This window comes from Podarcis pityusensis, assembly GCF_964106645.2.
Source record: "Podarcis pityusensis genome assembly, chromosome: 4".
Lineage (NCBI taxonomy): Eukaryota > Metazoa > Chordata > Lepidosauria > Squamata > Lacertidae > Podarcis > Podarcis pityusensis.
The window spans coordinates 52,963,386-52,989,021 of record NC_138027.1 but is presented as its reverse complement, the minus strand read 5'-3'; the positions used below and the strand labels follow the sequence as shown (position 1 = coordinate 52,989,021).

The 25,636-nt window shown below is 39.7% G+C and overlaps 2 protein-coding genes across 3 annotated transcripts; both read left to right on the top strand.

Moving 5' to 3' along the window:
• Positions 1–1,384: 1,384 nt before the first annotated feature.
• DNAJC28 (DnaJ heat shock protein family (Hsp40) member C28) lies at positions 1,385–4,910 on the top strand. Its single transcript, XM_081003588.1, has 3 exons — positions 1,385–1,465; positions 2,497–2,569; positions 3,551–4,910. Exon 3 carries the CDS (start codon positions 3,641–3,643, stop codon positions 4,766–4,768), a length of 1,128 nt encoding a protein of 375 aa, XP_080859714.1. The 5' UTR covers positions 1,385–1,465; positions 2,497–2,569; positions 3,551–3,640; the 3' UTR covers positions 4,769–4,910.
• TMEM50B (transmembrane protein 50B) lies at positions 1,409–25,576 on the top strand. 2 transcript variants are annotated; one of them, XM_081003607.1, is made up of 8 exons: positions 1,409–1,465; positions 2,497–2,569; positions 17,481–17,646; positions 19,379–19,491; positions 20,442–20,509; positions 21,466–21,558; positions 23,259–23,316; positions 23,633–25,576. In XM_081003607.1, the coding sequence occupies exons 3-8, from the start codon at positions 17,548–17,550 to the stop codon at positions 23,676–23,678; spliced, it is 477 nt and encodes a 158-aa protein (XP_080859733.1). In that variant the 5' UTR covers positions 1,409–1,465; positions 2,497–2,569; positions 17,481–17,547; the 3' UTR covers positions 23,679–25,576. The 2 variants fall into 2 exon arrangements, with proteins under 2 accessions (XP_080859733.1, XP_080859732.1); XM_081003606.1 differs by lacking the exons at positions 1,409–1,465; positions 2,497–2,569 and adding an exon at positions 13,313–13,470.
• Positions 25,577–25,636: the final 60 nt, after the last annotated feature.

The following is a 25,636-nucleotide window of genomic DNA, read 5'->3' as shown; positions in this document are numbered from 1 at the left end:
TACATACGCTTCAGGTTACAGACTCTGCTAACCCAAAAATAGTGCTTCAGGTTAAGAACTTTGCTTCAGGATGAGAACAGCAATCGTGCTCCGGCAGCGTGGCAGCAGCAGGAGGCCCATTAGCTAAAGTGGTGCTTCAGGTTAAGAACAGTTTCAGCTTAAGAACGGACCTCCAGAACGAATTAAGTACTTAACCCGAGGTACCACTGTAATAGTATAAAGCATATATTAATTTAAAAAACAAAATCTTACTAAAGATACTTGATTTATTACTCTAAAATATGATTGTTTAGAAATATTTCAGGAGTCAGGTTCTTTTCGGTGCTAGAAGCATTTCTGAATTTTTTTGTGCTCCTTCACAATAACATTTTCTTTGTCATCCTGAATTTCCTGACCAAATAGAGCAAACTTGCCGCTCCCAGTTTGGCGGTTGTTTATGTCTCCAGAATTAGATCTTGGTGAACGACTAAAATTCTATTAATCATTTCAAAGACATATTGCAGTTTGATGTTTCACAAGGTTTACAAGACAAAAATCTTTTTAAATATATTCTTCTGACATATTCACATCACACATGTATCGTCTGCAACCCATATACGCTAAAGAGACTAGCAACCTGAAGTGATTAACTGAGGACAGAGTGGCCAGAAAGATATCATATGTTAGAGTCCTGAAGGGAGTCCATCTGTTTTTGATGTGCAAATGTACTGCAAATATATACATTTAGACTGTTGTTTCTCCACACAAGTGCAGATGTTTCAAGAAACAAGGGCAGAAATAAGAAACCACTGAGCGTCCATGGATTTACAAATCGCAGATTGGCTATGTTTACTAGCACCCTGCGCATGCTCAGAGGTACTCATTGCTGAACACGTAATCCACAGCTGAGTCCTTCCAACGAAAACCGATTAGCCGTTTTAGGCGGAAAACCCAGATTACATTACAGAGATCGCTAACGTGTAAATTATCTTAAACTGTAGGTGCAAACGGCGAGCAACATCAACCTGTCTCAGACGGGTATGACGACAACTATGACAATCACCACCAACATTTTATGTGCACAAAGGAGCCACGGTTTAAGTACCAAAAATGTAAAATTAAAAATGAATCTCAGCCCAGTCACACAGGGAAAAAGAGACGAAAGAAAAGCCTGCAGCTGTGAGTAATTCTAGATGCAGATGGTGCATCTACTTCCGCCCTGCTTTCCTCTCCTTTTTAGCAAGTCCGCCGCACGAAACAGGCTTCACCTTCCTCTCCTTTGCAAACAGAGCGGATGACGCAAACGCCGCCTTTACAGGAACTACGTCTCCCACAATCCTAAGCGGCACAACGAGCAGCGAGTGGACCTTGGTCTAGGGCAGCGGGGGCGTTAGGAGGGGAAGGCCGTTCGTTAAAGGGCACAATGATAAATACATAGAACGCAGCAGGCGCGAGAGAGGTGGCTGGATGGAAGGGCAAAGAGAAGGTGAAGTGGGCGGGAGTGGGGCAGGGGCAAGGAAGGCGAGTGGAGGGCCTGGCAGGACGGATGGGTAGCTTGGGCTGCTGGTGACATCCAGGCTCCTGTTATTTCACTCTGTCCAAGGGGAAAAAAGGGGGAAATAATATTTTGATGCAACCTACGTTTTAAAAAACAATCTATTTTATTCATTGTATATCATTTTTATTTGTTGTTAAACAAGACTATAGAACAGAAGCAGTCATACAGATGTAAACGAATTTACAAAGTCTGTCAAAAAGGAGGGGACTAAATATATAGTTATGTATCCAATCTGAGATACAGACGTTTAAAGAATGGTTATAGTTTTAACCTTGGAATGTTATTATGAGTTATGATGATAAGAGAGAGAGCAGCTGTTACCTTTGCAAAAGGCTGGGTGGGGAAGTGGAATATATATACAGCAAATGTATTAGCCCTATTTAAAAACAATTTTGAGCTGCGGAGCTTAACTAGCATTTTCTGACATGGTTGTGCATGTCTCCTTCATGCTTGAAGAATTATCTTGTATCTGCTTAAGAGTAAGACCCACTGAACTGCTGAGGCCCTGTCCACCCTCTACGTTTAAAGCACAACACTTTAAATAGTCATGGCTTCCCCGTGGGAGACATAGTTTGAGAGGTGTTGGGTGAACCCTGTTCCTCTCACAGAGCTCATTTTCTCATGGAACTCTGGGAATTGTAGCTCTGTGATGGGAATAAGGGTCTCCCGACAAATTTCAGCACCCTTAACCCTTAAGCTACAGCTCTCCTGATTCTTTGAGGTAAGACATGGCTGTTAAGGTGGTATCATATTGCTTCAAATGGTACACATGGGGCCGGAGATTGTCCTTAATAAATTTAGGAAATGGCCAGGATGGGTAATATAATGAAAACACTGTTCAATGCATTGGTATAACAAAATATATGTAAGTGCTTTAAATGATGCACCGGCTATTCATCTTAACTGATAACTATTTACATTTGATATCAGTTTTGATGGGGATTTTCATTTTTCAACAGTCTAAAAAAGCTGGTGGGAGATTTTAGCGTGTTCAAGACATGCAGAATAACCATGCTTCTGGAAGAATGGAAGGTAACATGCTAGTAGCTTTTTGCTTTCCGATAAAGAGCATTTCATAATTGCACATGGAATAACACGTTTCCTGCTGTAATTGCATGAATGGGCTTAGGCTGCTTGAAGTGGAATTACCTGTATGTAGCTGACCTGATTACATGTTTGTTTAGTTGATTAAAATCCTGGTAAATTACCAGTTAAATTGAAATTTTGTGATACCTACACGTAGCTAGATTGTACCTTCACAAATTACTAAACAAATGAAAATTGATTGATTGGAGGAAAACCCATCTGTAACATTAAATATACAGTGCAAGTGAGATTTGCAACAAAAAGTTGCTGTGTATCTTCGCACATCCTCGCAGAAGTGTTCCTGTTCAGGTTCCTGCCAGCAAGCTATGTTCCACTCCAAGGTACTGTAAGATGTGAAGAGCTCAAGCAGGGCCTTTTACTATATTTTTTTTTGTAGAATACTGAATACTGAATTTTGTAGAATACTGAATACTGAGCATTGTAGAAATGCATATGCATACAAAAAACAATGTGAGTTATGCTAACTCCTGACTGAGCCATTTTTTGTGGGGATGTGCCCTTTTGGGGGGGACGGTTTAACTTCTGAAAATCTTGGGGTTCTTTTGAGCGTGCTGCTTCTTCTCTCTTGTTTCTCAGTGATCCTGTTTTGGCTCGGTTTCTTTCATCACTCACAACTTGAGTTCATTATGAGAGAGTGATTCCTCGTACACTAACACACAGCAGGCTAATCAGCATAGCTTCAAAAATGTTCAAATTCCATTGCTACCGTGGAAGTTCCAAATGTGGTTATAAAATGTAATACACAAAGCACAAAGGCTTGCAAAACAATCCTATGCATATTTACCCAGACTTAAACTGAACTAAACTTAACGGAGCTTGCTGCTTAAGATTGCAGCCTGGGCTCCAAAATAAGTGCATGTATTTGTATGTCTTAATTAACTTCTCTTTTCTAATATTATCTCACAGAAAAGAGCTCAGTTCCATCTGAACTTGTTCAGATTTGCAGTTAGATGGTTTAGACAAAAGCTGCATTGAAGAGCTGTGAAGTGGCACTATATGATGATGATGATGCTGAGAAAAATAAAGTGTCGAGTCTGGATATGCTCAGCATTGGTTCCAAAGACAGACAAACCATTTCTACATCATTTTATCTATCACCATAGACTGCTGTCAGATCTCAGACCTAAAAGCATCAAAGACTCTTACAGGCTGCTTAACCTTCAGGAAGGCTGTTCAATGGATGATGTCAGAAATTCATATCGAGACCTTGCTAAGCAATATCACCCAGACAGTGGATCTGCTACAGCAGATTCTGCAACTTTTGTGCAAATAGAAGAAGCATATAGAGTTGTGCTTAACTATATGACCAAGAAAATGAAATCAAGTGAAAACAATGAGGAGGATGAGGAAGATAAATTCAAATCTAAGACACCACAACACAGACAGTATTTAAGTTTTGAGGGTGTAGGTTTTGGAACTCCAAGTCAGAGACAGAGACAGTATATGCAATTTAGAGTTGATCGGGCTTCTGAACAGGTCATGGAATACCGAAAGCAGAAAATGGAGCGCGAACTAGTAATGAGTGAGGCTATGTTAGCCAAAGATGTAAGGCAAAGTAAGAAGGCAAAAATCACTCAAGCGATCGAACGGTTGGTTGAAGACCTCATTCAAGAATCTATGGCAAAAGGGGACTTTGAGAACCTTAGTGGTAAAGGAAAGCCATTGCAAAAATTTTCAGACTGTCCACATATTGATCCTATGACTCACAACCTGAACCGTATTCTGATAGACAACGGATACCAACCAGAGTGGATTCTCATACAGAAAGAAATACGGGAAACAATTGAAAAACTGAGAAAGGATATGATTGCTTCTAGGAATAAACTGGGAGAGCCAATGACACCACAAAAAGAGAAACAATGGAAGGAATCTTGTGAACAGTTTACTGAAAGCATCCAGGCACTAAACAAAAGAATTAATGATTTCAACTTGGTTGTTCCTATTCTTAGCAGGCAGATGGTACATTTTAATGCTGGCAAAGAAATTTCACGTGTACAGGAGAGCTGTAAAAGCCAGATGAAAAAGAATTCTGAAAAGGAGACAAAGAAAACAGAAAATGAAAGTAGCAGATCATCTGACATTAAAGCCAGTTTTTTTAAATGGATGAATCTTATTTTGAAATAAGATTACGCTGATAGCCATGTGGTTTAGCTACTAAATGTACACTAAGATTCATATTACTTCCAGAAGACATTACATTTTTCTCTTTACAGTCTTAACAGTGTTGTAGAAGTGTAGGAACAAATAAACACATTTATACCTGCCAGCATTGTTTTGGTCGGCATTACTTTTGGGTATGTTGGATTAAATTTTAGAAAAATAAAATGTTAGATTACATTTGCAAATTAGGACATTTAAAAATGGAAGGGAAAACAGACAAGTTTTTGTTCTTGAAGCGAAAGACAAAAAATGATATTCCTTCTCCACTCATTTTGTGACTTGTAAGTGAAGGCAGTTGAGAACATGAGTTTGCAAATTCTGTCTGACACAGCTGTTGCATATTATTTCATGGTTCCTGCTGTTCCACATTTGTTGCTTTCAGCTGCAAGGTGAGAAAAAGTGAAAACTTGGCCTCGGTATTTTTAAAATGTATGTTTCTGGATTTCTCCAATGACGACAATATTGCTTTCTTTTCGTGCTTTTAGTGCAATTAATGAATATGACTAAGTTAGACCAGTTAATTTCAATGGGTTTGCTTTCAGTAAAGCTTAGCTGAATACAGTACCACCCATCCTAGCCCAGGCAGGGTGGAGTTCCATTGTATTGGGTCCAGAACACTAAATGTACTAAATGTTTACATGTAGTTTGGCTAGCCTGGGTAGTAAAAGATTATTATAATAAAATCATATTTATTTTTTTTTTTTTTGGCAAGTAAATTTTTATTCAGAATTTGTACAAAAAAAAAAGAAAAAGAAAAAAGAACTAACAAATACAAAAATAAACATTTTAACATAAATTATTCATCCTATTTTCATACTCTACAAAAAGGAAACATACAATCATACAAAAAATAATAATATAACCATTAGGCTCTCCTTAGCCTTTGACTTCCCTTCACCCTTTTGGTAAGTATCAAATAAATCTCGGATTGCGTAATTAGTTTATTAAAGTTTATAGTTATTAGCTGATAAAGTTTTTCTAATACCGCCAGTTCCTCCTATATATCCGTTCCAATATAATTCCAAAATTTACTCCAATTTTTTTGAAATTTCTGGTCGTCTTGGTCTCGTATTCTGCCTGTTAATCTATCTAGCTCGGCATAGTTGATCATTTTGACCTGCCAGTCACTTATGTTAGGAATAGTTTCTATTTTCCAGTTTTGTGCCAGCATAATTCTTGCGGCTGTGGTGGCATAGAGAAATATTTTTTTATCTTCATTTTTTATTTCCTTACCCATTATTCCCAGCAAAAAGGCCTCAGGTCTCTTGGGAAAAGTATATTTAAAAACTTTTTTAAGTTCATTATAAATTGCTTCCCAAAAAACCTTCACCTTGTTGCATTGCCACCACATATGGTAGAGGTCTCCCTCCACTTCACCACATTTCCAGCATGTCTTATTTTCTGATCTATAGATTTTAGCCAATTTTGCCGGCGTAAGATACCATCTATAGAGCATTTTCCAAACATTTTCTCTCAAACTCGTACAGGCCGTAAATTTAATATCTCTATTCCACAATTTCAACCACTTTTCAAACTCGATGTTATAACCGAAGTCAATTGCCCATTTAATCATTGCCTCTTTGACTTCCTCGTCTTTTGTATGCCATTCCAGTAATATGTCGTATAATTTAGACAATGTTTTGTTTTTGCCTTCTATTATTTCTATATTGAATTTTGATTTCTTGTCCTCAAAGCCCATTTTTCTTTTATCTTGTTTTAACATATCATTCACCTGATGATATTGTAGCCAACCGGTGAATTGATCCTTTATTTCCTCATACGGTTTAAGTTTAAGCCCTTGTTCTGATTTTCTTACCAAATCTTCGTAGGTGGCTGTCTTCCCTTCCATGTTGTTTTTTTTTATTGTTAAGACCTCTACTGGTGAAATCCACCATGGTGTTTTTCTTTCGAGAAGGTTCTTATTTCTTTCCCAGACCTGATATATTGGTCCCCTGAAAATATGGTTTAAGAAAGCCCTATGGACTTTCACCTTCTCGTACCAGAGATATGCGTGCCACCCATACCGATTATTGAAACCTTCTAAATCTAGTAGGTCTCTGTTCTCCAATTTTATCCAATCTTTTAGCCAAAGTAGGCACGCTGCTTCATAATATAGGCTCAGATCTGGGAGAGCAAAACCTCCTCTTTCCTTTTTATCAGTTAGTATTTTCAGTTTAATCCTTGGTCTTTTCCCCTGCCAGATGAATTTCATCAGGGTTCTCTGCCATTCTTTACATTGTTTTAAACCTTTAATAACTGGAAGAGTTTGAAATAAAAACAACATCCTCGGCAAAACGTTCATTTTAACCACTGCTATCTTCCCTAAAAAGGAAAATTTCATCCTCCCCCATATTTCCAGATCTTTCTTTATTTTTTTCCATGTAACTTCGTAATTATCTTTATATAGGTTTATGTTTTTTGCCGTGATCCACACTCCCAAATATTTCACTTTTTTCACCACCATGATTTCCACTTTTTGTTCTAGATCTTTCGTTTCTTCCTTAGTTAGATTTTTAACCAGCATTTTAGTTTTATTCTTGTTTACCTTAAAACCTGCCACCTCTCCAAATTCCTCAATTTTTTGTAATGCTTCTTTTACACTATCTTGTGGATCTTCCAAAGTCAGAACAATATCGTCGGCAAAGGCTTTAATTTTGAATTCCTTCTTTCCTACTCTAATTCCTTTCACTTCTGTTGCTTCCCTCAGTCTCTTATTAAGTACTTCCAAAATTACAATAAATAATAAGGGGGACAGGGGGCAACCTTGTCTGGTCCCTTTATAAATGTTAAAATATTCTGTTGTATTATTATTTATCACCAGCTTTGCTTTCTGTTCTTTGTATATTGCTTCTATGCCTCTTCTAAATTTTTCGCCAATTCCCATCCTTTCCAAAACCTTCTTTAGGAAGTTCCAGGAAACATTGTCAAATGCCTTTTCGGCGTCTATGAAAACCAGTGCGGCTTTTCTGTCTATTTTCATGTCCAGGTATTCAATAATGTCAATCAAATTCCTTACATTATCCCGTAATTGTCTCCCTGGGAGAAATCCTGTTTGATCACCATGAATTTTATTAATCAAGACCTTCTTTAATCTTTCCGCCATTATGTCTGCAAATAGCTTATAATCATTATTTAATAATGAGATTGGCCTATAGTTCTTTACTTCCATAGTGTCCACCTCTTTTTTAGGGATCAATGTAACATAGGCTTCCTTCCAGGTATTAGGTATCTTTCCTTCTCTCAATATATTGTTCATAACCTCTCCCAGCACTGGTGATATTTGGTTAATTAATATTTTATAATATTTGGCCGGAAGGCCGTCCGGTCCCGGCGCCTTCTCAGCTTTCATCTTTTTAATAGCCTTTTTTATCTCTTCCTGTGTTATTTTCTCCTCTAGTGCTGCTCTTTCATCTTCTACAATTTGTTCCAGATGGTGTTTTTGCAGAAATTGATCTATTTCTTGTTCTGTTTCCTCTCCTCTTTTGTACAAATCCTTATAATATCTTTGGAATATTCTTTTTATTTCTTTTGGTTCTTCCATAATCATATCTCCTTCTTTTATTTTACTGATCGTACTCAACTTCTTCCTTTCTCTCAACTGCCACGCTAGATATTTCCCTATCTTATTTGCGGACTCAAAGTTCTTTTGATTCATCCTCTTAATTTTCCACTCTATCTCTTGGTTAATTATTGTAGCAAATTTAGCTTGTAGTATTTTTAAGTTCTGTTTTAAACTTTCTTCACTAGGGTTAACAGTTAATTTTCTTTCATTTTCCATAATCTGTGTTAAAATCTGCTCTTTCTTTTTTTCTTTTTCTTTTCTTAATTGGGTATTTTTCTGAATCAAAAAACCCCTCATGACCGCTTTTCCTGCGTCCCACACCGTCTCTATGGAAGTTTCTCCATTTAAATTCCACCTAAAGTATTCTTCAATTGTTTCTATAGCCTTATTTACTATCCTTTGATCATTAAATAAATATTCATTCATTCTCCATCTGGCTGTTTTAACCTCTCTACCTTTTAACTCCATGGAAACCGCACTATGATCAGATAAAGTTCGGGGCCAAATTTCAGACTTAATTAAGTTCTGTACCAATTCCCTCGAGACCCAAATACTGTCTATCCTCCCCCAGCTCTGATTCGGATTTGAAAAAAAAGTGAATTGTTTTGCAGTAGGGTTTTTAAACCTCCAGACATCCGTCAATCCCAAATTATTTACCATGTCGAAGAAAGATCGTGGTAGTTTACCTTCTTTCCCATCTTGTCTTTTTGTTAATCTATCCATATTCGGCGTCACCACCCCATTAAAATCTCCCATCAATATCATTTTCTGGTCCATCCATTCCATTAGTATATTATCTAATTCCAAAAAGAAAGCTGATTTTTTCTCATTCGGGGCGTATATTCCAACCACAACTATTTTTTCTCCATGAAACACCATCTGTATCACCACTATTCTCCCATGTTCATCTTTGTACAGTAATTGCGGGTCATATTTTTCCTTTATATAAATTACTACCCCTCTTTTCTTAACCTTGTCGGAGGTCACCAAGTCCAGTCCCAATCTCTTATTACTTAATACTCTCTTGTGTTTTCCTATAACATGCGTTTCTTGAAGACAAATTAAATCCCAATTCTTTTTCAACAATACATGTGCAATCTGGTTCCTCTTATTTTTATTATTCAAACCGTTTACATTCCAGGTTATTGTTTTTAAAGCCATCTATTAAACTATTCTAGCTAATTTAACTAGATTAAATAGGGACTACTGTTCCTTGCTTTCCTCCTCTTGTTCTTCTCCTTCTCCTGTTAAGCTCTCCTCTTTTTCTTCTTCTTCACTCCCTTCACCCTCCTCGTCTCTCTGTCGTTCCTCCCTTTCCACCTCCCCTTCAACTTTTCCCAGGTCCTTCTCGTATCTCCTCGCAAATTTTTGGAGTTCAATACTGGTGCTTAATTTAAACCTTTTTTCCTTAAAGTAGAATGAAACGCCTTCGGGAAACTCCCATCTATACAATATCCCATTCTTCTTCAATTGGTTTGTTAATTTTTTGTATGGCTCTCTCCTTCGAAGAAATCTCGAAGGAATTTCTCTAAAGATAATAATTGGGCTTCCTCCAATATATAACCTTTTTATGTGGTTCTGTTGCAGTATTTCATTTCTTATTTCCAAAGTGTTGAACATGACAATTACATCACCTGGCAACTTTTTCTTTCTGGCTCTGTCTAATTTTGGTCTTATTCGAAAAACATTTACTAAATGACAGTTTATCTCCTCCTCGCTCTTATTTAACCAAGTTGCCAGCTCTTTTATCATTTTAGATCTAATATTCTCATTTGGGGTCTCTGGTACACCCCTCAGTTTTAGGTTGGTTTGATTTTGTCTCATTTGCGTCATAGCCATATTGTCCAACAACTCTTCCTGCACTCTTTCTATCTCTTTAACTTCTACTCTAATTCTATCCACCTCCTTCTTACTAGTTTTCGTATCTTTTTGCACCTTTTTCATTGAATCTTCCAAAACCTTAGTTCTTACTGATAAATCTTTAACTTTTCCTGTCAATTCCCCCACCACTCCCTCCAATTTCTTATCCAAAGTGTCCTGTACCTCAAGTAATTTTCTCTCAATATATTGTTCATTATTTTTGAATTCTTTCCTTATTTCGGCCATCAGACTGCTATAGTCTTTAATTTCTTTACTTTCCTTAGCATCCTCTTGCCTCAACGACCTCCTTTCCGCTGGTGTTGCCACGCCTTTTTTTGCACCGTTTGTCATTTTGTAGGCTTGAAAGGTCTTGGGGTCCACCACACTAATGTTGTTCAAAAAGGGATGAGGCACAGGATCACCGATAGTCTCTAATAGGTTAATAAGTTACCGGGTCTGGCGTTGGGGTATAATAGCAGATATTAGTCATCACACATCAGGCTATACACAAAGTTTTACAGTCTTTACCTTTTACAGTCTTTGTCCTCTTAGAGGGTGGTATAATAGAGGTCTGGCGTCACCAAAAATTTTCCTTTACTGGAGACTTGGAGGTTCTTCAGGAAGTGTTCTTTATGCTGGTTTAAATTCTCCTATTTGGCTTTTGGCACATGTCCCTTTAAATCTCAAATACATGCAGAGGCGTAGTAGATCAAGGACAAGATGAAATGGCAGGTAACAAAGCCAAGTTAAGTCTCGAAATGGCTTCCTCCTCCCTTTTTTATACCCATAGGGAAGTCACTAACATAAAACCAGCATTAAGGTCTGGGGAAGACCCAGGCTTTCTTCCACCCACTTCAAACAAAAAAAGTTGTTGTTAACAATAACGTCCTCAAAAAACCTGTCAGTTAAAGCATCAACCAAATGCCCCAGAAACCTCCTTTCCTCCTCTCAAACCCGGTAAAGAGTCTCTCAATCAAAAAAAAGAAAACTCAATATTATCTTGCTTCCAACTCTTTGTACTTTGTACTTTGTAAAATGTACTTTATTACCGAGGATATTCCTTCCCCTCGCTAGCGGTTACTTTCTTGCTCTTTCATTCACGTCTGCCAGCTTTTCGCTTTACTCCTTTATCATCCTTACCGCCAGTAGTGAATTCCTCCTTCTTTTGTCTTTAATTACTTCTCCGCTGGGTACTTCATTCAACATTCCTTTTGCTTTTACTTTGATTGATTGTTTGTTTTCCAGTGTTCTCCCACCTCTGCTTTCATCAAAGCTTTAGAACTATTTCCCAGCTTTTCCTCTGTTGTCGGAGGCCCGCCGCTTTCACTCGGAGCCTGAGGCTTCACAGCATGGAGTCTGATATTTCCCCTTCTCGCTGCGGCTCCAGCCTTGTTAAACGCCGGCAACACAGGCGAGCACACGCAGCCTTGCTGGGTGTTATGGCCAACAGGATATTCCACCTGTGGTTTAGGGGTTCACGGAGCCTTCGTGACCCCTCTAAGACCCCCACGCTGTTCGAGGCTCCTCAGACGAGTTGCCTCGCGCTCCTTCCCGTGGCCGCGGCGTCCCGGAAGAAAGCTGGAGACAATAATAATAAATAATAAAATCATATTTAATAGGAGCTGATGGTTATGATATCAGATCAATTTGTATGCTTTAGTAACCAGCACACCTCAAAATACGATGTCTATGGCAGCTATGCTTAACCAGCCTGGAGGAAAGTGTGAACAAAGGTGAATAAAAAATCAGTGCATATGACAACTGGGAAGGCAGGGCATACATCCTCCAGGGAAAACAGCCATAGCAACTAACAAAACAACCTGTTCTGCAGCTGAGTAACAATTATAAGGTTATTGTGTAAAACACTGTGTGGCAAGGCACTATGAAGGATCTTAGCAGCCTTTCCCAACCTGGTGCCCTCCAAAGTTTTGGGTGATCATTCCCATCATCCCCTGCCATTGGCTGTTACTAATGGGAGCTACAATCCAAAACAGCAGGAGGATATTGGATTGAGGAAGGCTCTGATGTTTAGATCTGAGATGGTAATAATAATAATTTATTATTTATACCCCGCCCATCTGGCTGGATTTCCCCTGCCACTCTGGGCGACTCCCAACAGAATATTAAAAAATAAAACATCAAACATTAAAAACTTCCCTAATCAGGGTTGCCTGTTTAGTAAACTTGTGGCTCTTCACGTGTGTGTGTGTGTGTATGTATGTCTTCATTAAATGCCTAGCCAACCCTTCTTCCCAAAGGAGACGATGGCAGCAAAAAACAAATCAGCAGAGCAGTATAATTAAAAGAATAAGGTAGTAGAGGCAAAGTGTAAAAACATCTAAGAACAAGATGCTGCTGGTCCCATCAGCCCCAGCCAGCATGGCAAAAGGTCAAGGATAAGGGGAGTTGGAAGTCCAAAACTGTATGGAGGGGCACAGGTTCTCTAGCCCTAGTTTAGAGGGAATAAAAAATTATTAGCACACACTCTGTCAATATCATTTGAAGTCTGTAGAAAAGAAGCAGTATCAATGGAAATGAATATGGGAAACGTGTTGTAGCTACACTCATTTTGAAGACCTCAAGAGGCCGTGTAGTCCACGTCCACCCCATATAGCTGCCTGCCCGCCTTACAGCTCCTTGCCAAGGGCGCAAGGGAGCCTAGGTAGGCCTCTGCCTCCCCCCCCCCGGCGCCTAAAAAAATCTTGTGGCAGCGAGTTCCACAGTTTAACTTCGCCCTGTGCTAAGAAGCACTTTTCTTTTCTCTCTCTCATTTCCCAACGTTCAGCTTTACTGAACGACACCGGGTTCAAAAATTACGAGGGGATAAAAAAAACTCCGAAGTCGACGAGGTTGCGCGCGCTGAGGCCTTGGGCGAGCCTAAACCGCGAGCTCCCTCTGCACCGCGCCCTGACCCTGGAGGCGGCGAAACCGCTCCAGCGACGGCAGCCACCTGCCCTCCTCGCCCTCGCGGGTGGAGCTCTTTTGCTAACAGCTCGCGAGGAGGAGGGAGGCGGGAACTGAGCGGGGGCGACAGCGCTCGAGAGCCTATCGCGAGTCCCCCTTGCCAACCGGCAAGCCTCGCGCGGCGTTTGGCGGCCCAATCAGAGCGCTCCCTGCCGAGCGTTGTGACGGAGGAGCCCCGGAGGTGGATTGGCTGAACTCCCCGCGACTTCTCCCCACGCCTCCGGCCGGCAGAGCAAGCCGGGTGACGGCCGCGGATGGAGCGGAGCAGGGGGTCTTCCAGGTGAGGGGGTCTCGCGCGGCGGTTGCGGCTTTTTCCCCCCCCACCCCTTTTTTCTGAGGGGATAACGACACGCCTGGGCGAATATTTCCTCTCCCCGCCCTCACACGTCCGTAATTCAAAACAAGTCCCTTGTGAAGGTGTCTCTTCCTCGGCCTGGAGAGAGACCGGCCCCGTCACGCCTTTTAGGGGCACGACCCCTCCTTCTTTGGGGCCTCTCTTCTCCGAGGGCCGCTTCCTCACCTTTTTCGTTTCAGGAGCGACGTTATCCCCCCCCCCCCATAGCTACCCGGGGGGCGTGGGGGGCGGCGGCAGGGAGCCTGGCGCTCGGCTGCTTGTCGACTGACCTTCCTTAATGTCAAGAGGAAGGAAGGGGAAAGGGAAGGAGGCCGAAAAGTTTCCTTGCCACACTTTGAGGGAAGCATAAATATCTAAAGAGGGGGGTGGGGTGGGTTAAATTCATCAGGTCCAGAGTCTGAAATTACTTCACTACACTACTGAGTCTATTATCCACCAAGAACAGGCGCATCTAATTATATATTTCCTTCCCACCCCACGCCCTGCAAAGCGGGGTTTACACTCCCCTTTTACTTTCGCCCGCCAAGCTTCTTGCATGCATGGATGCATTTCTGGCTTCGTCTGCTCGCACGTTTGCGTATGTGACTCCCCCACTTTTTTTTAGCTTAAAGTAGTTCGTGGGAATAGCTGGGGATGCGATTTCCGCTCACAGGTGTGCATCCACAGAGCTTTCAACTAAATTACAGACGCGATTACCTTGCGCATTATCTTTGAATCTCCTGAAACCGGTTCCACTTGTGGGACCATGCCCTGAGACGGTGACGAAAGCTTTTCTGGGTTCTTACGAGGGGCAAAAATCATCAACTGAATGAAGCCTTAATAGCATGTACTGGGATTTCTTTAAAACTCCCCCCACCCCGTCTTCTTTTAAATGTTTCAAACCAATGTTTGAAATGCAGGGATTTAATCAGCGGTGGTATGAGGATTCACTGATGGACCATGTTTTGTGTGGATGGGTTGGATGTCAGGTTGCTGTTTGGGGCAATGTAGCACAAGCAGCAAAGAGAGCTTTGCTTATTTGCCAGACGTTGGGGGTTGATTGGGCTGAGTTCTAAAGGAAGGCAGTCCCCATCAATGCTTTTGGAATAATTTAAAGGTTCACTTCTTTAAACTTCTTAAATTCGCCTTGCAAGTTTGTGTTTTTAAAGCAGCCAAAAGCGGTGGAAGTAAAAGTTAGCAGGTGTACAGCTTAACTAATGATTCACACATGCATATATATCATTAAAGCACTTCTTTATGACTTGCAATGGAATATGTGAACTGTTTTCATTGAAAATTGTTGATTTATTATTATTAATTTCATTTCTATACCGCTTTATATTTTTTTTTAAATCTCAAAGCGGTTTACAGAATATTAAAACATCAATAAAACAATTTGAAGAAAGTCAAATATAGAATATACAGTCAAAGCAACATTTAAGCACTTCAATCTAATTGATTTCAATGAGGTTATTTTTAAAGCATCTTTATATGGTTAATTCCCATGCCCTATTTGAATTAAATGAAATTTGCATCCCTGTCCTACAAGTTGTTTACTTAGAAAATGGGTCCCTAAAAGTTCAGTAGAAACATGCATAGGATTGTAACCTTGAAATGCATACCTTTGACTGCATAATGCCTTTTGTTTGCAATTTCTGATCTTCAGTGGCTGTCTTCCATCATCAGTTGATGATCTAATTGCTGAATGATTGACATGTATTGTAAGCCTGTTTTAAGTGCGTTTTTGACAAAGGCTTACTGGATACAGTGGTACCTCAGGTTACATACGCTTCAGGTTACAGACTCCGCTAACCCAGAAATAGTGCTTCAGGTTAAGAACTTTGCTTCAGGATGAGAACAGAAATTGTGCTCTGATGGCGTGGCAGCAGCAGGAGGCCCCATTAGCTAAAGTGGTGTTTCAGGTTAAGAACGGACCTCCAGAACGAATTAAGTACTTAACCTGAGGTACCACTGTACATTGATTAGAGATGGATGGATGGTGAGAGTCATCTTCATTATGAGATGCTGACCACAAGTATATTCACATTCTACTGTTTTTAGTAAAGTGCCTGTGGAGGGAAATCTGGAGAGTTATTCCATAGAATTTGGCTATGTTGTCTAATTGGCTTTTGCTCTATAAGTATACATTTTGCTCTATAAGTCTCTGTAATTATCCTTGCCATGTTTTCAACACTCTTTTGTAGCCTAAATCAGGATGTCTAGAGAAGGTTTTAGTGTTTCAGTTAATGGAGATTGTGGGGATGTGTTTTTCATTCTTGATAAACGCATTCTTGATAAACGAGTATAGCACCAAGGTTGGAATGGAGGCCTCCGATAATGCATGTAGCACAAAGGTTGGAGTGGAGTGCCATATTTGCTGTGGCTTACCTCTTCGCTCCTGGTGTTTGTTATAACATTGTTATGGACTATGAGGATCAGTCTTTGAGACTTTGCTTTGTGGGTGATGCTGTCTCAAGCCTGTAGTTGGGTTCAATGATCTTCTGATTCTTTCTTGTACTGTAATTACAACCTCTCAGTGTGTTACAAGGCATGTGGTGTTGGGCATTATCTTCATAGAATCCTTTGTTAGCGTAAATCCCACCCCCACCCCCGTGAGAAATATTTATGGAATGGCTTGGGATAGAACAGGAGTAATTTGAATTTGAATACTGATAGGCTTGAGCTGTGGTTTTCAAAACATGAAGCTGTATTACCTAAGAAAGCATGGGACTGTTCTGCCCCACCCTAGTTTGTGCTGCATTAGACAAAAATTAGTGGAAGACAGGAGTGCCTGGCGTGCTCTGGTCCATGGGGTCACGAAGAGTCGGTCATGACTGAATGACTAAACAACAACAGACAAAAATTGGGGGGTTGTGGTGGCTAATCCACAAGAAGTACTTCTTGTTTCTCAGAGGCATTTTCATTTCCTAGTTTTGCATCCTTTTAGACCAGTGAACACATTTTAGGCCTGTCATATAAACCTCTTTTCTTTTTGTCTGCCTCTTTCCAGAAGCATACTTTTTCCTTTCTTTCTTTTAAGATATACATGTTGCATCACACATAATCCTATAAGAAGAGGGAATGCCATTTTTTTAAAATGGAGGGGGCTTTTTAAGTTTAAAAAGGTGTTCCTCCTTACTTTGGTTGTAGTTTGTTTTTTAAATATTAGCATGCTTAGATGGCAAGCATCAACTTTTAATAGATCGATTAAATGCCTAATTCTTATGAATAATTTACAATTGAAAAAAGAGCAGAGAAATTAAGATTGCTTGCTGAGGACTTAGCTAGAGTACAGGTTTCCACTTCCTTTTTGATTCTGTATAACACTGAATCTCTTATATTGCAGTCCTTTGCATGTTTACTTATCAGTTAGCCCCACTATGTTCTGTGGAGCTCCCAGGTAAGTGTGCACTATGATTTATTTATTTTTTAAGTGAAGTGTTACACTTGATATAGCTGTGGAATATAACAGTTCAGCCTTAAGTATCTCTTTATTGTCCTACTTTTATGTGTTGGGTAGTGTAATCTTATCAACTCCTAAGAAAAAGTTGCTGATATATTTTATATTTCTATCCTGCTCTTTCTCAAAGGAGTTCAGAGCTAGTATTAGCTGCATGAGATCTGTGAGCCAGGGAGTCCCCAGATGAAATCTCTCCTCTTCTGTGAGCTTGCAAGAAAGCCTTAAACCACTGTCTCTTAAGTTGCCCCCCCCCTGCCTGCCTCCAGCAATTCTGCCCAAGACATAAACATAAAACTTTATGTTCCTAAGTTTTTGCTTTTTTCTAAATTCCAAGAAATAGAAGGAACATAAATCTAACCCACAGTTCAGTTAGTTTTAAGATCCTTTTCAGCCTTATCCAGGACAAAGCATGAATGTAGCCCCGCTGATCTTAAGTAAATAAATAATACACTGATCTTTTGGTTTCTCTCTCCCCCCTCCCTTTTTTTTTATTTAGGACTTGGAAGATTCATGAAAATCTAATGTAAATAACACAGGTAAAAGAGACATCCTGAACTTGAGAAATGGCAGGTTTCCTAGACAATTTCCGATGGCCTGAATGTGAGTGTATTGACTGGAGTGAAAGAAGAAATACAGTTGCTTCTGTGGTAGCTGGGATTCTGGTAAGTCTTAAGACAAATGCAATATGCCAACTGGTCTGTTGGAAGGGAGTACATCAGATTTGTCAGTGCCTCACTTGATGGTAAAAAAAAATCCGGTCACATTTACAGGATGTTTGCTCAGTTGCTTTGTTTGTATTGAAAGCCAACTTGTGAGTTCTTGTGCTAAATCACAGGTGGGCATCCCATGAAACCCTCCCAGGTCCGGGAGAGCCTTCTCAGTTTGCTGATAATCAGCCATCAGCTGCATGGCAGAGAAAATATTCTTGTTCTATGTGGGAGCAACTGTCTTCTGTACACTAGAAACAGGAGGGGCTTTAACATCACCTCTAGCATTCCCAGTGTAGTCCAACAATATATGTACCCCTGATGGTGGCTGGGCAGCGGGGAGAATATGTGTGAATGGGGACGGGCAGGGGAGGATCTGAGTGTTGGGTGTGTGGATGTTAATGGCCACATTCACCATCAGGGCTGGCCATGCCTGCCACCAGGCTGCAGTGCTGGATATTTGCCTACCATTAAGTTCCATTCAACTGAGAGGGATTCTGAAAAAAACAAGCTTGGAATTGCACTGTTAGTTGTCTATCTCTTGAACATGTGTTTTGTGTACACCCATTTTGCATGCTAGGCATATACCCCTACCAACACAACTGTGTCTACTTGAGAGGAGCCACAACACTTGCTATGTTGGTTAAGGCAAAGATGTTGCTGTTAGCATTCTTACCTTGCCAGAAAATGCTCTGAGTGTGGTAGGAATTGCAAAGTGGGGAGCTATTGGTTTTTTTGTCTTAAGAGCTAGCAGCAATTTCTTCCTGCCCATACAACTGGAGTACTGAGAACACAGATTTCTTAGATAAGCATATTTGCATTGATGGTTACTTTGGCTTTATTTCAGGCACACTTTGTAAATGTTTTAGAAATGGCGGCTGCGTTCCTGATTAATGTTTAATTTTTTTCCTCCTCAAGTGATGTCTTCAATCACTATGAATTCAGATAGTATAAATTATTAATCAAATCAGCTTCTGTTTTCATGTTAATCATTAGCAGAAATATTGAGCTATAAGGGAAAGACATCTCCCCAACCTTATCTATATTCACAAACAAGCACGTTTTTAAATAAACAAATAGGTGTTGGTTGTTCATTGGTATATTGTTTATATGGTAAAGGGAGTATGATTGTGTGCTGTTTTAATACTGTGTTTATTGTACATTGTGGTATGTGTGTTTTAATGGAAAAGCAGTCCTAAAAGTTCAAAAAGCACTACCATTTATTTATCTTTTACCACAGAGGGGCACTCTTTTCATGAAGCCGACTGTTGAATCTTACAGTTAGAAGCCAATACCAAAATACGATGCCTCTTAATTAGTTGGCTGGGAGGCCTTACTTACCATTTGAGTAAATATGGAATCTGTTTAGTTCTTCACTGTGGCCTCCATATTGAGCTCATCCATGGCAGGTGGATCTGGTAATATGGTTTATAGTACATGTGCACATGAATACTTTAGTGGTACCTTCTAGTCTTTGTGGCTGGGACGGAAATGAGTCCCTAGCTAAAACAATGCACTTTGGAGGGTGGGGGTGGGGTGGGCTAGGAAGTTTCTGTTAATTGGAGTGGGTAGCTGGGACTCAGATGATTACAAAGCCAGTGGAGTGAAGGAGAAGAGAAGCAGCAGAGTTATGTGGCTGACCTTTCTGTAGATATTTGCCATGGTTTAATGATCATGTGTTTTACAGTTTTTTACAGGTTGGTGGATAATGATAGATGCGGCAGTAGTTTACCCTAAGCCAGAGCAAATGAACCACGCATTCCATACTTGTGGAGTGTTTTCTACTCTAGCTTTTTTCATGTAAGTACATATAATGATAGGTCCATACAAAAGTAGCAGTTGTTCATCTCAAATGGCAAAGTGCACCTACAAAATAACCCCCCGCATCTTTCTTCTTTCTTTTCTCTTTTTGCTCTTATGTTCTACTACTATTTCTCATCCTTTAAAATTGTTGAAGTGTGCATGCACAGCTTACTGTTTGTAAACAAGTCTTTCTTTCTAAAAGCAAAGGTTTCCATGCATACATAAATGTATTTCTCATCATCTTCAGAGACCCAGTTTCCCCCTATCCCTCCATTTCTTTTCCTACTCAATTTGTTCTCATGCTTTGAGCCAGTGTGGTGTAGTGGTTAAGAGCGATAGACTCGCAACCTGGGGAACCGGGTTCGCGTCTCCGCTCCTCCACATGCAGCTGCTGGGTGACCTTGGGCTTGTCACACTTCTCTGAAGTCTCTCAGCTCCACTCACCTCACAGAGTGTTTGTTGTGGGGGAGGAAGGCAAAGGAGAATGTTAGCCACTTTGAGACTCCTTCGGGTAGTGATAAAGCGGGATATCGAATCCAGTCTCTCTCTCTCTCTCTCTCTCTCTCTCTCTCTCTCTCTCTCTCTCTGTATCCACTCTACTAGAGTATAGTGACAGCCCTCTTTTACTTTTTGGCACTGTAGTGCTGCTCACCAGACACTGTCATTGGTAACAGTCAAAAAGAGATTTAAGGATTGTAGTAGATAAATGACTAAACAAATATGACAACTCTAGTATCTGAGAGAATATGCATATACTGGGCATTTTGGTTTTGTTAACTGGTCAGGTTTAGCATCTGGATTCAAAAGGAAGATTGGGAAAGAAAAGAAAATACTTAAAATTGGAGAGGGAGTATTTTGTGGATCCAGATTAGTGGACTTGCTGCCTTTTAGTCTTTTGCACAATTCTTTAAAAAGTAATTTTAGCGCCTGTTTTTTATGTGTTGCAGGATAAACGCAGTATCAAATGCTCAGGTGAGAGGAGACAGCTATGGTGATGGATGTTTAGGAAGAACAGGTGAGGATTCTCCTATTTATGCAGATAAATTCACACTTCAGTCTTCATTTCAAAACTTGGCTGTGCAAGCAGCGAAGAAAACATAACAAAACTTTCTGTCCTGGCACATGTCACAAAAAGCAAGATGTTGGACTGGTGCTGGTGGTACTGTCAATGGTGCACAGATCTTTTCATGCTCACGTTAAAAAAATGTTAGTAATGATTTCTAATACTAACTAGATTTTATAAGAGATTTCAGATTTAACAAATGAGGGGGTGAAATTTATTGGTAAATCCTAGAAGCTCACGTGGTTTATCACTATCTTTTCTTGCCTTCTTCCATGGGACTCTTGTAATTTTATCCTCTTTGCAAGCATGTTAAGTAGGATAGGAGGAGAGATGCTCTTAGAGTTATCAATTAAACTTCATGATGGAGCTATGAACCCAAGCCTCCTTTGTCCAAGTCTAAATTTCCCACCCCCACTAAATCACTTTGTATTAGCGTTGCCAGTGTTGTTGTTCATACCACCTACCTCATTGAGCTTACATGTCAAAAAGCTTAGACTGAAGCATATCTCCCTGGTGACATATTCCCAGTTGTCTTACGCCTGGTAGTACATTAATTTTCCTAGAATTTATCATGGATCACTGATTTAGCAGTTGAAGGTAAACTCTCCTTTATGTCATGCTGTGATGATGAATGCAAGTCTTGTTATATTAATTCATTTAAAAGCATTTGTAAACTGCTGAGTATTTTAAAAAATCTCTTAGTATATACAGCAGAAAAAACAAAATAAAATAGTAGTATACAAGCAAATAAAACAAACATTCAGGGGATTCATGCGCGTAAATCAGGGTCTAATCTTATGAGTTGAAGAAAGCTTCAGTGGGATGATGAGGGATGCTGTTTCCCACTGCCCCCTTATTTCTGCATATTATTACCCTAGCCTAGTGCTTGACTTCATGTGTTCTTGCAGGTGCTCGTGTCTGGCTCTTCATTGGCTTCATGTTGATGTTCGGCTCCCTTATTGCTTCTATGTGGATCCTTTTTGGAGCATATGTTACCCACAGTAAGGATGGTTTATTTTTAATCAAGGGGAAAGAAATGCACTTGTAAGTGTCTTTGTGTTAAATGAGAGAGATGCACATATCACATTATTAAATACCTTATTTTATTTTGAAATAAAATTAAATAACTTCTTTTGAAATAAAATCAAGGTATGCGTAGTTCTCTTCTTAAAAACAGTGGTACTTAAAAGTGCTTCACTTTGGCTGGATCATGCCCCTGCTGTTTTGACCAACATCTTCCACTTCCACTCTTCCTGCTGAAGAATCCGAAATGTTGTAGGACTGATCCAGCTGCTTTGTTGGCTGCTTATTTTCTGTTAGAAATTTTCAAGGGCAGAATTACTGGATGCAAAAACAATAAAATAAAAGATACAATGTTAAAACAAGAAAGAGATGGTGATAAGCAGTCTAAATAAAAGCAGCAGGTGGCAGTATATTAGAAGTACTGGATTGGTAAATGTTAAAAATAGTCTAATGGCTGAATGTCGATGATAAAGTTGGCTTCCCTGTGGATGATTTGGGGTGGATGGGGAAGGTTTGTATGAGAGATGTTCCTGGAGGTAAGTGGGGTCTAGGCTGTTAGATCTTTAAGGGACTCGGGTGAAGGTCAGGTGGAAAGGTGCTCTTGAGACTCTTAATGGGTCTGATCAGGGCCTTGATAAGAGTTAATGTGATTACTTTTCTTGTTCATGGTACTTCCTAGAAACCTGTTTACCTAGCTTTTCCTCTTACTGCTGTGAGCCATGCAGGATCAGGTTCTATACAGAAGAGAGAGATCCTGCTGGCCTAATACTCTGACTAAACTTTAGTTGACTTGGTGTACAAATACATTGTTTCATGACAAAATTACCAACACCCTCTATAGATTTTTGAAAAGTCAACACTTTGCACTCCAGGTTGTTGCTGCTTATTCTATATTGTTTTCGCTGCAGCAGTCTTAACATGGCTACAGTATGGAAATATGCACATGTCTGTAAGTCACAGAGTATAAATCGGCTTCTTACAAAGAATCAAGGGAGCTTTTTAGGGAACTGCAAGCTCCTTTGTTCCTCTTCTGCTTAACAGCCACAACTCTCAAACACTGCGAAAGAAAAATGTTCTCTGGGTTCCTTTCACCCAGAAAGGCTTCTGCCACCTGCTGGAAGGAAAACAACAGATGTCTTTCCATCATTTAGCCACAGACTGTTTTTGACTCTGTGGCAGTGAAAAAGGGGGAACTATTAAATTTGGGCAAAGGGTCAAAGCGTGGAAGCCAGAAAAAAACAACCCATGTGGTTTCAAGTCCTATCCTGTAGCTGTAAATGTTCAATATGCTAATGTAAGTAAGCTTGAGTGATGGCTATTTATGGAAATGTGCATACTTAGGACACAATCCAAATATCCCCTTCTTGAGACTTTGCTCTCTCCTCAGTCTTGCAGCATTTCCAAAGTACTGAATATTCTTGTGACAAAGTGCAGTGTTTTGGGGGTGACACTGGAATGTGTAGAAACCTACTGTAGGGTGGGGGATGTCTGACTTCATAGCATACTCCCATAGATCAAGTCTTAATTGTTTGTAGATAAAACTGAATTATCATGATCCATCTCCCCCCTCTTTAAAAATGCCGTTTCATAGCTAAATGAGCACAAGATAAACTTAGTAGTGACAAGTTTTGAAAACTTGTCTCAATACTTACCTATTTATTGCATTTTTATTTTATAGATATTAATGTCTACCCAGGCTTAGCAGTGTTTTTTCAGAATGCTTTGATATTTTTCAGGTAAGTAACTAATGCCTCCAAAGTCTAATAGTTATAACGATACAGATGTTTTCGGTTTGCACAATTTACTCAGACGATAGAAATGGGTGTGTGAGGGTTCATTGTGGTGTTCTAAATCTCTGTGAAAAATGATGTTACTAGAAGCCAAATAATTTTCATTAATCATAATACACAAGTGACAGAGATTGGGGCATACAGCTCTACCAGTATAGTAGTGCCAGTTATCATGCCATCTGCTTCTAGAATTTTGATAATTTTGCCATATCATCATTGGAAAGAATGTCTGTCTTACAGATCTAAACTTTTGTTTTCATAGCACCCTTATCTACAAATTTGGAAGAACTGAAGAACTGTGGGCTTAAGAGTACTTTTTTCTTCATCTTGCTTAGCGAGCCTTGTATGTAAATATAATTTACATTTCTGTTTTATATTTTGCCAAATAGATGTTGCATTACACCTTTTGTATGTTTACTTATTTTTGGAACGTGAACTGATTTAAATATTCTGCTCAAAGTTAGCTATCTTTTCATAGAATGGATAGTAATGTGAATATGTACATACTATGACTATCTGTAAAATATAAAAGTGAATGTTAAACTTTCATTGCACTTGGCAGTTTTTTTCTGCTCTGATATGTGAATAATGTTTTAGGATTAAGGCTCATAGCTTGTTCAAGATCATATACTATTCTTAAGCACAAATGAGCTGTAGTAGCTTCCTGAAGAGTTGAGATTTTGATTTGGTGATCAGAAAGTGAAGTTAAAGAATCTTAATCTGAATGGCATCTCCAAATAGCCATTGATGCATGACCCCCAGTAAGACAAATACGTTATTTGGAAGTGTAGTATACTCTGGCATCATATGCTGAAATTTCATCTAGCGCTAACTTCCCAATTACTAGGAATGTTTTACGCTATAGTACAAAATGTGTACTGAACAAAGGAGGCATGAAGTATGTATGGAAATTCTATTTAGCAAAAAAACTCACGTAAAAAACCAAAAGATCTTAAGCATTTATTTGGTAGTGCAGCATGCCTTAAAATGGAATGGGCCAATCCTTTCTCAGTGAATGCACTGTGAAAAATATTTAAGACTGACGTATTAATGTGTTTGACAAGCTGTAGGAGAATTCTAGGTTTGAACTTTTAAGGTGTGTTGTCATAAACCCATCAAAATGTCTAATTACTAATTTTACCATGAGACTGACTGATATTTCACATGCTTGTGCAATTGATATTCAGAACAAAGGAGCGACCCCAAGTTCAAAGCATCACAGGACTGCTTGTTTTGTTGCTTACTATACAAGGGAAAAAGGGACACAGGTGGCACTGTGGTCTAAACCACTGAGCCCTAGGGCTTGCTGATCAGGTCGGTGGTTTGAATCCCCGTGACGGGGGAGCTCCCGTTCGGTCCCAGCTCCTGCCCACCTAGCAGTTCAAAACCACGCTGTGCAAGTAGATAAATAGGTACTGCTCCAGCGGGAAGGTAAACAGTGTTTCCGTGCGCTGCTCTGGTTCGCCAGAAGCAGCTTAGTCATGCTGGCCACATGACCGGGAAGCTGTATGCCGGCTCCCTCGGCCAGTAAAGCGAGCTCAGCGCCGCAACCCCAGAGTCATCCGTGACTGGAGCTAACGGTCAGGGGTACCTTTACCTTTATACAAGGAAAAAGCATATTTAAACACAATTCACTAGATTTTTCTCTTCCCTTTTGTCCAGAATCTAATCAGCTTCTCTGATGAGACTATCATCTATTTTCCATGTTTTTCTGAACTTTATTGTAGTGAATTACAATATGTATGTTAAGGTACTGTGATGTTAACTGGAACTACCTGTATTTTATTTCACCCAAGCCAAATTGTGTACTGAGAAGCATATCAAACGGCATCATTTGCAAAATGTAACAAGGACTCCATGTTAAAAATATTTTTGCAAGACAGGGTCTAGGGGCATGAAGAAGAATCAGATGAGGTAAAGGTACTCTACATTCTGATTTTTGGAGACCCTGCAAAATGACCTTTTCCAAACATTCTTCACTTTCAGACTTTTGGACTTCTCTCCCAACCTAGGAAATACAGCTGTGTTAGTTTATTTTCTGAAACCATTTTCATTTGTCTTCAGAGCCCTTTTCAGGACAGACTATGAAGCAAATACTATGCTAAGAGTTGTCCTCTTATGACATTAGACTATCTTGCTCGTTTATTGTAAATACATTAAAATCCAATAAAGATTGGTAATGTATTTTGTTTTACAAATGCTAAAACTCCTCAGTATTCTTCTACAGTGTAATATTTTCTCTTTCACACAAACACATATAGATATA